This window comes from Eublepharis macularius, chromosome 2 (assembly GCF_028583425.1).
Source record: "Eublepharis macularius isolate TG4126 chromosome 2, MPM_Emac_v1.0, whole genome shotgun sequence".
NCBI lineage: Eukaryota > Metazoa > Chordata > Lepidosauria > Squamata > Eublepharidae > Eublepharis > Eublepharis macularius.
In genome coordinates, this window is record NC_072791.1 from 95,147,611 (window position 1) to 95,160,697 (window position 13,087).

At 42.9% G+C, this 13,087-nt stretch overlaps 1 protein-coding gene across 3 annotated transcripts in view; it reads left to right on the top strand.

The window, feature by feature from the left end:
- The window catches only part of SHANK2 (SH3 and multiple ankyrin repeat domains 2), an 829,172-nt gene that overhangs the window by 76,979 nt on the left and 739,106 nt on the right, over nt 1–13,087 (top strand). For 2 of the 3 annotated variants that reach the window (XM_054971067.1, XM_054971065.1), the window contains exons 2-3: nt 2,682–2,910; nt 12,874–13,077. In XM_054971067.1, coding sequence (XP_054827042.1) covers nt 2,707–2,910; nt 12,874–13,077 — 408 coding nt within the window. In that variant the 5' untranslated portion in view covers nt 2,682–2,706. Of the gene's footprint in view, nt 1–2,681; nt 2,911–12,873; nt 13,078–13,087 lie in introns of those variants that run through there. The other variant, XM_054971068.1, reaches the window with a different exon arrangement.

Here is a 13,087-nt window from a genome sequence, read left to right on the forward strand (position 1 = left end):
GAAATGTTATTTAATTTCCTTGGGCCCTTTCCCTTACAGTATATTAGTCTTCCTGTTATTTGTGTATGCAGGTGTAAGAGGTTGAAAGCACAGACATGCTTTCTTTCAGTAACAAAGGCAAAAAAATCAAGTAAGTTAGCTATGCAGAGGCAGGCAATAACAAATGGTCCCTGTTAGCCTCTTGCCTTGAAAACCCCAGCAGTGGTCACCATAAATTGGTTGCTCGATGACACTTTACACGCACACACACAAAATCTTTGCCTATATCTGATAGCTACAGAAGATAGCTAAAGAATCATGTATATTAAAGCAGCTATACAATGAAGTCAGCACATTGGTTTCTGAAAATCCAGGACAACCCTCAAGTTTGTAGAAAAATCTAGAAGATGGAAGGTGAATCAGAACTGCATGTTAGGGGGAAGGTTATGAGGGGGGAGGGAGAGCCAGAGCCAGTATGGAGGCAGACTTGTGAGGCCACAATTCATATCTACCATTGCATGTTCTTTAAAGGGCATATTGAGCAAATAAGTTGTCTTTTGTCAACCTTGCATAATATCTACAAAATCTTTTAACTACCTCTCAGATTGGGTGAGATTTTGAATAATGAGTGAAGAGCATCTTCTCACATCTTCACGGTCATTTGCAACCAAGTCTGACATATCAAACTACGTTCTATCTAGTTTATAGAATAATTGCTCACTTTTAAAATTTTATTTTGATTATATGGTTGTATCATGTTGTTAGCTATTTCTTGCATAATCTTTTGTATAGTATTTAAGCATTTATCTAGAAATTTCTGGCACTGCTCTTTGAAAACTTGCCTAACTGTTAGTGCTATTGTGGCTATATGTATGCTAAAAGGTGGATCAAAAAGTTAGAAGATATCAATGCAATCTCTTTTTAATGATATCTGATATCCTTAGGCACCTTTAGTGTTATGCAGAGGTTGTATAGCCTCTTTGTGGTGATGGTGATGGAAGGTGCTGTCAAGTCACAGCCAACTTACGGCGATTCCTGCAGTGTTTTCAAGGCAAGAGATGTTCAGAGTGGTTTGCCATTGCCTGCCTCTGTGTAGCAACCTGGCCTTCCATGGTCAGAACCTGTATAGACTCTTAAGTGGACAAAAGTCGCAAGGTTTGAGAGCCCCTTCTCACAAGATTCATTAATTTGTCCCTATTTGAATCATAAGAATGTCACTATTTGTGTAGGTGAATACAGAAAGATCTAGCCATTGGAGTATATGTGAAGTCCACTCTGTGGCATTAGTTTTATTGATGTACAACCGCTTTATTATGTTGCAAACTGTAAATCATAATTTTATGTCTATTATTTTCTATGGAGGACTTCTGGGGGAAGGGGCTGGAGTCATTTTTTGAGCAAATATTACTGAAATTACAGTGGAGTGTCTTCTGCCTGTCCTTCAAAGAACCCCGATGTTTGAAGCCAATAGGGCAAGGATTTGAATTCTATGTGCCCCTGCCTCCCCCGTCATTAGGCATTTCTACTTTCACAAGGAAAAAAGTCTCTAGCCCACAAGGGGCGGGGGAATGAGGGGGTGTGTGGAGAATGACAGCTCTCTTTGGGATTTACTCCTCCCTTGCAACTATCTGATTGGAGGGGAGAAATCAATACAGATTCAAAGTGAAATGTGAGCTCATATTTCATTGCTGGTAAATGGAGGAACTCAGGAAAAAAACCTGGATTTTTGTTAAGGAGGGGTTTTGTTACTACCACCCAGAACTAGCATTTTCATTCCAGAAAGTCAGAAGTAAGACCTGGAAACAGTTATTTTCTTGATTTTTACTGCTTGTGATTTTCATTACCCTAATGGGCACCTCCTACTCTCCCCTAGCACTATAAAAAGTAACTGGGGGCTAAATGGGGTGGTCAGAGTAAGCAAATGGGGAATGACTCCTAGGGAGCTCCTAGAGCAGTGATCCCTAACCTTTTTGATCCTATTGGCACCTTTGTAATTTTGACACAAGGTAGTATGTATAACTGCAATATGGTTGCCACAAGAGCAGGAGCCAACCACAAAATCTCAGTGAGTGAGGTCATGCTCTAACAGAGCAAGTTAATTTATGTTCACCCATGGAGACTAATGGATCCAATTGATTTCCAGAATGAGCTGCAGGATCTGATGCCTGGTTCGTTGGATGCAGGCTCCATTGGTCTCCCATCAAAGTCAACTTGAAGACACCATTTGGTGCAGAACACGGCAACTTGATTGTTATCAGGAGTTAGGAGGATAGATTAACAGAATGTCTAAATATTGTACAGTTTCAAAACCCCAATTCTAGTTTTTTTATTATGTCTGAAAGAGAAGGTGTGTGTTATGTTTGAATAAAATTAAATGTCCCCTTCCTCTTCACTTTCACAGTGAATTACCTGCCTGAGGTTTTTTTTTTAAAAAAAAATTGGACAGTGTCAGGGCAGTGCCATAGCAGTTATTAGAATATGGGAATACAAAATTAGGGAGATTGGATAAGAGGAAATCCATACTGGGTTGTGGGTGGCCAGCACCCAGTTGCTAAAATGTTTGTAAAGCAGTGACAATTGTCTCATAAAGTGCAGTAGATGAAAAGATGCATGCATGGATGCTCCTGCCCCTGTGCTAACAGAAATACGTTAAAACATTTTACCTACATAATTTGCTTTTCCCCTGTCCTTTGTATTTTCAGACAAATGCATTAAGTGGTACTGAACATGCCTCGCAGCCCGACCTCAAGTGAAGATGATATGGCTCAGAGTTTTTCGGATTATTCAGTGGAATCTGAATCAGACAGCTCCAAAGAAGAAACCATTTATGATACTATTAGAGCTACAGCAGAGAAACCAAGTAGCAGGATGGATGACGCTCAGAGTAACACATTAGTGATACGAATAATAATTCCTGATTTACAGCAAACGGTAAGGAGAACTCCAGGACAAAATTCATTGAACAAAACCATCTAATGGACCAATTTGAAATAATTAATTAAAATATGTCTGATCTGTTCAGAATGTTTAATAATAAAAATATTTAGGCAGTGTATGTTTGTGTGTGTGACAGAGGGAGAGATTTTTTCAAAAAAAATATAGAGGCTTTACCTGAAACCATTGTTTTGTGTAATAATTTTGGAAAAATTACGTTATCTGCATTCAGTAAGGCAAGTGTGTACTGTACTGTGTGCATAATATTTCAATAAGTAGTAGACTGAAAGTCACTTCTGCATGCATGCATACTTAGTGAGTAGAACAGAACAGCTACTAAAATACAGAAAACTTTTCCTTACTTTTTGTGGCTTTATTTTGTTTATATCCCTATGTTCCTTAGTAACGTTTGTCAAGATCTTTTAAAAAGAATTGAGAGGTAGCTTTTGAGCTCTTTTATATTCCCTAAAACAGAGAATGTGTGCTGAATCTTTAATAAAGACTCCGTTTCTCATAAACATTCTCTTTAAGCAATGGGGCTTATTAAGTGTGGAGAAAAACTAAACAAGGAATGTGTTTTTCTCCAAAGCAATGGCTGGCATATGGCCCATCAGAGGAAAATGTAAGTAGTTTGTGCTGATTAAAATGTACAAATGTCCTTGCCTTCCACCAGTTTTCATTTGAATAATGTAATTTTGCTATTTTTTAATTGTCTATAGAGTTTCAGAACGAATTAAACTTAGATTCATAATGGTCATTTAGAAAAAATCTTTTTATACAGCAGAAAGAAGTCAGGGCAAAATTTCAGGTCACCAGTGATATTTCACTCAATGCCAGCATAATTAGGCCTAAAGCTGAAGTATCAGAAATTTAAAGGTGTTTACAGTGCAATCTTGTGCAAAGTTATTCCATTAAATTCTGCTGATTTCAAAGAATTTAGACTTGAGCAGCTCTGAATATGATTGCACTGTTAAGGTATGAACCAGCCATTTGAAAAGTACTTTCAAATCTAATTGAAGTCTTTTACTTAACTCTCCCACTGAAGCAAGTGGGATGCCAAATAACTTAATTTTGGCTGAATTTGTGCCATTAGATTGAGAACTAAAAATTAAATACATCACCCAAACTTCTTAAGGTCACTTTAATGATTTTACTGTTGAACATATGCCAGTAGTTAATGATTACCTTTAACTGGATCTTGAACTGTCCCAGTTCATGATTAATTGCCTGGAAACAGGTTTCCTCTTGCTTATATATGCATTTTCCAAATTTTGGTAAAGGTTATACACAATAATTCATAGTAGAGTTGCTGTTCTTCTGTTTGACAAATTGTTGCATTGTCTATAAATACATTTCAATTAAAATTATGTCAGATAATACAAATCATGTTGGAGAATTCATGTAAATTAAGTGATTACTTATGACTGAAAGTATGATTCTAGCACTTGTTTGATATTAACTGCTGCAGAAACATAGAATCAACCTAGAAGTGATGGAAGTAGCCATTCTTATTTATTTTTTATCCACTTTTCTAGATAAAATGAGGTGGAAGGGTCCTGATTAGACATGGGCATAAACCCCACCCCCCACCCACAAAAAATGAACTGGGAGGTTCAAGGTTCATACAGTTTCACAAACCACGAACTTTCATGAACTTGCCCCGGTTCCCGAACCGGTTTGTGAAAACATCATGTCTGGGGCAGCAGAAGGTCTGCAGAATAGGGGTGTGAGCTTCCGGTTTCCCCCTTTTAAATGCCAGCCATTTTTCAGCTTATGGGAGGGGAATCCCCATCAGCTGAAAAAACCTGCTGCTTGTTCTGTTTCCCATGTTTGCAGAAGTTTGCTTATTCCCTGCTGGCTTTAAAGCCAGGAAAGGGCTAAATGACTGGTTTCCCCTTCCTCGTTTGGGGTATGCGCACACACACTTTTTTCCCCCAAAGGCAAGAAAGTGTAGCAATGTTGTAACATTGTAGCATTGCAACATTGTACATTACTGCACTTACCTCCTGGCTTTAAAAGCCAGGAAAGGATTAAATAGCTGCTTTTCCCTTCCTCCAAGATGTTTCAGGATTTGCAAAGAGAAAAAAACCCCAAGCGTTTTGCACAGCCCTTTGGAAACAAAGTGGCAGGGAAGTAATGTTACAGTGTTGCAATGCTACAATGTTACAACATTGCTACATTTTCTTGCATTTGGGGGAAAAAAGAGAGTGTGTGCATACCCCAAAGGAGGAAGGGAAAACCAGCCATTTAGCTCTTTCCTGGCTTTTAAAGCCAGCAGGTAATAAGCAGACCTGCAAACATGGGAAGCAGAACAGATACTGAAACACTTTAACGTTCCAGCCGGCATTTAAAAGCAGCAACACTTTTCTTGCACACGAGAACTGTTGCTACTTTCAAATGCCGGTGCTTTTTTTAGGTCATGGGGAACCCCCCTCCCATCAGCTGAAAAGCACCCGGGTGCACACCTCTACTGCAGAAAGCTCATCTCCGGTTGCCTAGGAAAATGATTGATCGGTACTAGGCTATCTGCAATGAGGAATCAAAAATGAATCAAACAAACCAACCTAAAGTTTCAAATCAAATCAAATCAAACTAAACCTAAAGTTTCTCTCAGTTTGTCAGAAATGGGCTCTGACAAACCATTGGTTCACAAACCACGAACCGGCCAGGTTCGTGATGAATTTTGGTTCGTATTTCAGTTTGTGCCCATCTCTAGTCCTGATTTTGTAAATCAAAAGAGGTGTACAGATAAGGGGACTGAATACTTCCACTTTCTTAATTTACATTCCTGTGCACTCTTGCTTGGGAAGTGGAAAGAGTCACTTCTCCTCCTTTCTGATGTAAAGCATTAGATTATGCCTACCTCCTGCTTTATACAGGAATGAGCTTAGTGACAGCCCTGGCATAAAACAGGAATTTCAAGCTCCTGTTTGAGGCAGGAAGTGGATTGCTTCTTGTCAGTTTATGAGAAAATTAGGAAATTGTTTTATTTGTAAATGAATTTCATCCATTTATTAGTGGAGTAATCAGAGAGAAAGTGAGAAGAATACAGCCACAAGACTGAAGTCATTTCCCTGGCAAGTTGTCTAAATATGTATCCAAATCCTTTGACTGATCAAAGAAGGGGGCAAGGGCTAGGGTTGCCCGGTGGGGAGGGATCCAGCATTTACTGGGAGGATGATCTTCACACTTGCGCAAACTGTGTGCGTGCTTCTGGCGGCAACATGATAATGTCACTTTCTGAAGTGATATCATCATGCTGGTGGTGGGTATGCTTCTGTACTTTGCAAAGCATGGATGCATGTATGCTGTTGATGCAATTATGTCATTGTGCCTTGCTGCAAATGCACTGACTGTATACTTGCCCAGGTTTCCTGCCAGTGGCAGGCAATTGCCAGGCAGTTTGCCACCTCCTGGCAATTGGTGGGCAATGGAGTAAACTGCTGGGAGATAGCTTTCCAATGATGGTCAACTGGGAATCCTAGCAATGGCAGAGAATGCAAACATGGCTTTTGATTCTTTTTTGAAAGTATACACAGTTCTCAACTGTTTATCAGCTTTGCATTCCAGCAGGTGGCAACGAATTGCAGGGACATATTAAGAAGCTGAGCATTGAGGCTGGAGGTTCTGCTGGAAGCTCACATTCTAATCCATATTATATGATAATTCAGAGCAAGTGTATAAAATTGAATACTTCTTTCAAGTATTTGAATAATCCAAATGTTTGAATACTTATAAACCTTAGTAAACTAGACTTCAGAAATTCTTTCCTGGAAAGCAGAGGTATTGCTGTATTTCTTTTAAAAGAAACTTAAAGTGAAATTCTATGCAAAGTTACTCCAGTCTAAATCTGGGGGTTACCCTCTGTTTTTGAAAGAAAATAGAAATTTTGGAAACAGTTAAAATATATGCAATATCTATTTTCCTAAAGTTAATTTTATCGCTTTAAAGCATAAAATGCATTGTTTATCTTAGCTAGAGATGGGCATGGACCGGCATTCGCCTACGGACCGCCGGTTTGGGGTTCGTGGACTCCCACGGACCATGGACTACGAACTTTTTAACAGACTGGCCCAGTTCGAGAACCATGTCGAGAACCGGTTCGATTCAGAAAAGCCTTGGTTTTCCCACAGATTTTCACTTGAGTCGACTTTCCCCACCAAAGATTCTCATGTAACACTCCTTGATTATCCCTTTTCCAAAGAGACAAACAACAACTTCCTCTCCCCTATTCTGACTGACCCTTACCTGCCCTTGGGGGAAGGAGGGAGACTTGTGCTCCTGTCCAGGAGAGATGGCTGCCCACAAAACCCACCTACATGGGGCTGCATCAACAATAGATGCCCTCCCCTGGGGCGGGGAGACCAACTCTCCATGATGGGAAATGAATGGATGTACTTGAGTGAAAGCCAACTCCGCAACAGGAGATCATGTAGCAATTCAAAGGCCCCTTGCTGGAATGGAAGGCACGGGAGGGAGGGAAAGGATGTCTTCCACACCTTGAGGGAAACTTATGCTACCCTGTTCAGAGGGAGCCTCTTTGGGCAGTGGACAACGAGTCCCACCTCAGTGACGTGGTGTGTCAGCTTGCTTGCTATCAAGCAAGCTGACCTGGGCCACTGTCCTACTTGTCACCGGACTTTGGGGATTGACCCTCAGAGGATTGACCCACTTCACCGAACATGATGCATTCAATCAAGGAAGCTCATCATGTGCCTTAGACTGTTTTGTCAACATACAAATCATAATGGAAGTAGTAGAGTTTATAAAGAAGAAGAGGAGGTACTTAGAAGGTGCCAGGGACAGGGCTTGTCATCAGGAGAGGATACCAGGGACAGGGCTTGTCGTCACGAGGAGGATACCAGGGACAGGACGTGTTGTCAGGAGGAGGACACCAGGACAGGGCTTGTCGTCAGGAGGAGGATACCAGGGACAGGGCTTGTCGTCAGGAGGAGGATACCCGGGACAGGACGTGTCGTCAGGAGGAGGATACCAGGGACAAGACGTGTCGTCAGGAGGTGGGGGAGGTTCCCCCCGTTCCTGACAGGCCAAAATAGAGTGCACTGGTATTCTCACCGAGGGGGGGAAAGGAGGCCACATTCACCCGGGGGATGCCTGATCCCACACCGGCCAGGTGACCGCACCTGAAGTTCCATCTTAGCGTAAACTTGGCGGCAGCCGACCTCACCCACCTTCCTGCCTCGCCAGAAAGGGATAACAGTTATGCCTTAGACTGTTTTGTCAACATACAAATTATAATGGAAGTAGTAGAGTTTATAAAGAATAAGAGGAAGTACTTAGAAGGTGCCAGGGACAGGGCTTGTCATCAGGAGAGGATACCAGGGACAGGGCTTGTCATCAGGAGGAGGATACCAGGGACAGGGCTTGTCATCAGGAGAGGATACCAGGGACAGGGCTTGTCATCAGGAGGAGGATACTAGGGACAGGGCTTGTCATCAGGAGGAGGACACCAGGGACAGGGCTTGTGTGTCTGCTTGCTTGGGTTAGGGGCTGGGCTCTGACCTGGGCCACTGTCCTACTTGTCACTGGGCTTTGGGGATTGACCCTCAGAGGGGTCCTTGCACTTGCAAGAGCAGGACTGTCTGCTGTGAAGCGCACAGTCCGCCCTCTTGCCCTTGCCAGCTGGTTCCTGACCATCTCTGCCACACAGTTGTAGATGGCGGGCAAGACTCGCCGGCCAACAGTCTGCCATGAGGGCATCGTGAACCAGGGTACAAAATGATGCATTGCCCTGCAAAAGCCCACACCCTCCAACACAGACAAAGGGAGTCCATCCAGGGCTATCATCTCAGCCAGTACATGAGTTCCTGCCTCCTGAGCTTTCCCCCTGAATCTTTTGCTTGGCAGGGACGAACCAGAGGGAACAAGTTCCTGAAGGGTGGCCTGCCTAGAAGTTCCACTCCCACCCACAGCGCTCTCAGGGGTGTGAGCCTTACTAGGGGTGGACTCCCGTTCCACTTGCCCTTTTCCCTGCTCAGCAGCCCTCTTCACCCCACTGCTTGATGGCTTTTCTTGAGCCAGCAGGCTTGGGTGATGTCTCTGAAGATGCCTGCGGAGGACACTGGATGACAGGCGTTTGGGGTCCACACCCCTACGCACCATGGCATTGCAGACCTGGCAACGCACCAAACACGGGTCATTTGGGATGGTTCAGAAGTGCTGCCAAAGCACTTAAAACAGACACCAGACACCAGGAATCTGTGGCTCGGGAGGAGAACAAAGCCTTAATGGTTGAAGTGTGCAGCTGGGCCGGGGGTGGTGGTGGAGTGTAGGCAGGGGAAGCCACAGGAGGTTGGGATGGGAAGGAGCTGGATGTTTCTGCCGGACCCTCCGGTGCCCCCTGAGATCGATCCACGGAGAGTGTTGGCAGCTGATCCTCAGTGGGCAATGCTAAGAGCTCTTCTGCCTGCTCCTTGATCCCCAAAAGCAAATCTGTAGAACGAGGTGCTGCCTCTGAGGTCTCCCTGTCCCTGGTGCCACTTGTACTGGGCACTGATGGGCACCCAGGACAACCTTTGCAATTCTTCCCACCACGACCACTCTTGTTCCTCTTTCCAACCCTCATGGAGCTATGAGAAAAGATCTCTACAAACAAGTGAGAATTTTAAATGAAGCACAGAGCCCCAAAAGCTTGGAGCAGGGTAGGGCAGAGCCAAGTGGCACCCAGCTGGACCCCAGTTGAGGGAAGAATGCACCACAAAAGACACTCTAGAGAGGCTTAGAAAGAAGTGAAGCAGAGAGAGCCCCCCCAAATGTGCTGCCAGTGGTCCTAGGGTGAGTGTTTCACAGAGGCCAGTAGCAGTCTCCCCCTTGCACCTCAAAAGCCAGGCTGGAAATGTCCCCCCAAGTCACCCACTATTTAGGGAGTGAAAGGCTTAGAAAGAAGTGAGCAGAGAGAGCCCCCCAAAACGTGCTGCCAGTGGTCCTAGGGTGGGTGTTTCACAGAGGCCAGTAGCAGTCTCCCCCTTGCACCTCAAAAGCCAGGCTGGAAATGTCCCCCCAAGTCACTCACTATTTAGGGAGTGAAAAAGGCTTAGAAAGAAGTGAAGCAGAGAGCGCCCCAAAGCGTGCTGCCGGTCATCAGACTGTGGGTGTTTCACAGAGCCTAATAGCAGTCTCCCTCCCCTTGTATCTCATCAGCAGCCAAGAAAGAATGTGGGGGAAAGAAGGCAAGAACTCAAGCAGACAACGCCCAAAGCTGCCTTGCACCCACTGTGAGTCTGTGAGTGGGTGGCGTCAGAGCACAATAGAACCCACCAGCAACCCAGAAAAAAGGAAGAGATTTGGGGGGGGGAGGGGGGAATAAGCCTGAGAAGAACCCAAGGACTCAAAATGCAGAAAGAAATCAGAGTAACCCGATAGTGCGGTAAAAGGATTTTTTAAAAAGTGCTCTCAAGAAAACTAGAATAGAAAGGAGGAGAAAAAAATTAAACAGGAATGGAGAAAAGAGAAAGCTCTCTTGCACCAGAAGCCCCAAAGTCCTAAGGCACAAGCCGTGCTCTCACAAAACCCGAACTTCCCCACAGCAAGCAGTTGCTAAGCTTAGAAGCTAACTTGCGTCCCTGCACCAGCAAAATGCAGCGGGGCTTCGCGCGCTTTGTCTTTTATGCGGAAAGGCTGGTGATCTCTGTTTGGCTGACAGACCTGCCAATCAAGGTTTCCTGGGCTAAGATTGGTGTGTTCCAAACGGGAAAGGTGGCTCCACCATTGCCTAGGAAATTGTTTGAGCGGGAATCCTGGCATGACGGGCCAACGGACACACAGACAGAAAGCCCCAATGTTCGGCGCTTTCGTGAGAAAAACACAAGTCCATGGCCCGTGTGTTCGTGAAGGACGAACTGGGTAAGTTCGTGACGAAATTAGGTCCGTTATGCGGACCGTGGCCACCTCTAATCTTAGCATTAAAATTATACTATTTGGAATATGTACAGAATTTAAAATTGTATGTGCTTTTATTTTCTATAAGTAGGTTTGTCACCTCCAAGTTGGGAAATTCCTGGAGATTTTGGGAGTGGAGTCTGGAGAGGACAGTATTTGGGGAGGGGAGGGACCTTAGCAGGATATAATTCCATAGAGTCCACCCTCCAAAGCAGTCATTTTCTCCAGGGGAACTGATCTCTGTATCCTTTAGATCAGTTGCAATTCCTGGAGATCTCCAGCCACCAACTGGAGATTGGCAATTCTACCTACAAGCAAAATTGTAAATATACCACATACTAACAACAGAGCTGCAGGCTGCTGCACTCAGTGCTGCCTTAGCACACGTATCTTAAATTGTAACATCTGAGAGTAGGGGGCAAAAGTGGAGAAAAAATGTAATAAACAAAAGAAAGTGAATTATTTGGTCAGAAACAGTCTCATATAGTCACCACAACAGTGGTGGTGGAAGAAAGTGCTATTAAGTCTTAGCTGACTTAATGGTGCTTTGCCACCTCTGCTGGGGTTTTCAAGGCGAGAGACTAAGAGAAATGGTTTGCCATTACCTGCCCCAGCATTGCAACCCTGGTCTTCTTTGGAGTGTTCCCTTCCAATTACTAACCAAGGATAACCTGGTTTAGTTTCTGAGGTCTAATGAGATCAGGCTTGCCTGTGTTATCTGGGTCAAGGATAGTCACAACAGTACCACCAGCAATTTTGGATATCAAGTTAAGGTTTATAATAACATTGAAAACACTGAAATTTTAATAACGTATCATCATAAAACACACAATAGCACACTGTAGTAATTATTGCCAAAATATTCATATTTAAATAAAAAACATACCATTGAAATATGTGGAATATATCTACAGTATATCTAGGGAATATCATTATCTAATGCTGTAGATTTTTCATGCTATATATTTTTAGTGGGTAAAATCTTGCCTTACAAAATTTTTCACTCATTATAAAAGAGAAAATATTTCATAGGAGCTTTTTCACTGCTCCCCAATTTTTTCAATGAGAAAAACGGAACACACACATTTATGCTACGTAAAAGAAAATTCTAGAGCAATCACATTTGTACTGGTAGTAAGTACAATCCCTTCCCACATTTGGAGCGATTTTTAGAGAAGTGATGTTGCAACCCATCACTTCTAAATTGTGTTGGAAATGACATCTTTTTTTGCGTGATGGGTTGGCACATGAATGTTGTGTGGCCTGCCTCTCTACCCTTTTCAGGTGTTTTCCCCTCCACTAGCCAGTGAGTGGCAGCAGGGAGCAGAGGCTGGCAGAGGCCAGGGGATCCCCCCACTATAGTGGGGGATTGGGCAAGCCTGTTCTTTCATCTAAGCAGCATCTCAGTAGTAGTGACTTAGCAGTGCATTCACTCCTCTGGTGTGGTATATTTGAAATGATGAGATGCTCTAGAATTGTGTTGAGAATCAAAGTTGTTAGATTTTATTGCACTGCATATAGAGAGTGATCTTAAACAGGTCTGCTCAGAAGTTAGTTTCTTTTTAATCAATGTAACTTACTCCTAGGAAAGTGTTCTTAGATTTGCGTCTGTAATTGATTAACACATTTCTGAGTGATAATAAATGGCACTTTATTTCTTTAAATGCATTAATTAATATTTTCCTTGCTCCTATATCCCATGGAGTTCAGTGTGGAGTGCATTGTCAGTCCCCCTATTTTATTCTCACAACTAATATATGAGATATATCAGGTTGACTTAAAGAAATAGGTATAAATGTTTGTTTTTATATATGTATTATCTATATCTTTCTATGTAAAAAGTGGAGTGGGATATACAAAAATATGTGCTTTGTGTGAACAATAGCCTTTGCATGGTACCAAACAATAGAAATAAATAACTAAATTAATTATCTGATGTAAGAACACTGATATTATTCATGTTACATCTTGTGTATAGGAATACTAGTACTGTTAGTTTTATTTTATGTATTGTATGTACTAATTTATTTACCTTTTTGTTCTTTCATGTGTTGTTTACAGAAATGTATTAGATTTAACTCTGAAGCTTCAGTGTGGGTAGCAAAGCAGAGAATTCTCTGCACATTGAATCAGAGTTTGAAAGATGTCCTCAATTATGGCTTATTCCAGCCTGCTAACAATGGGAGAGATGGGAAGTTTTTGGATGAGGAACGACTTCTTATGGAATATCCACAACCAGGAAATAAGGGTGTTCCATCCTTGGAGGTATGTTAAT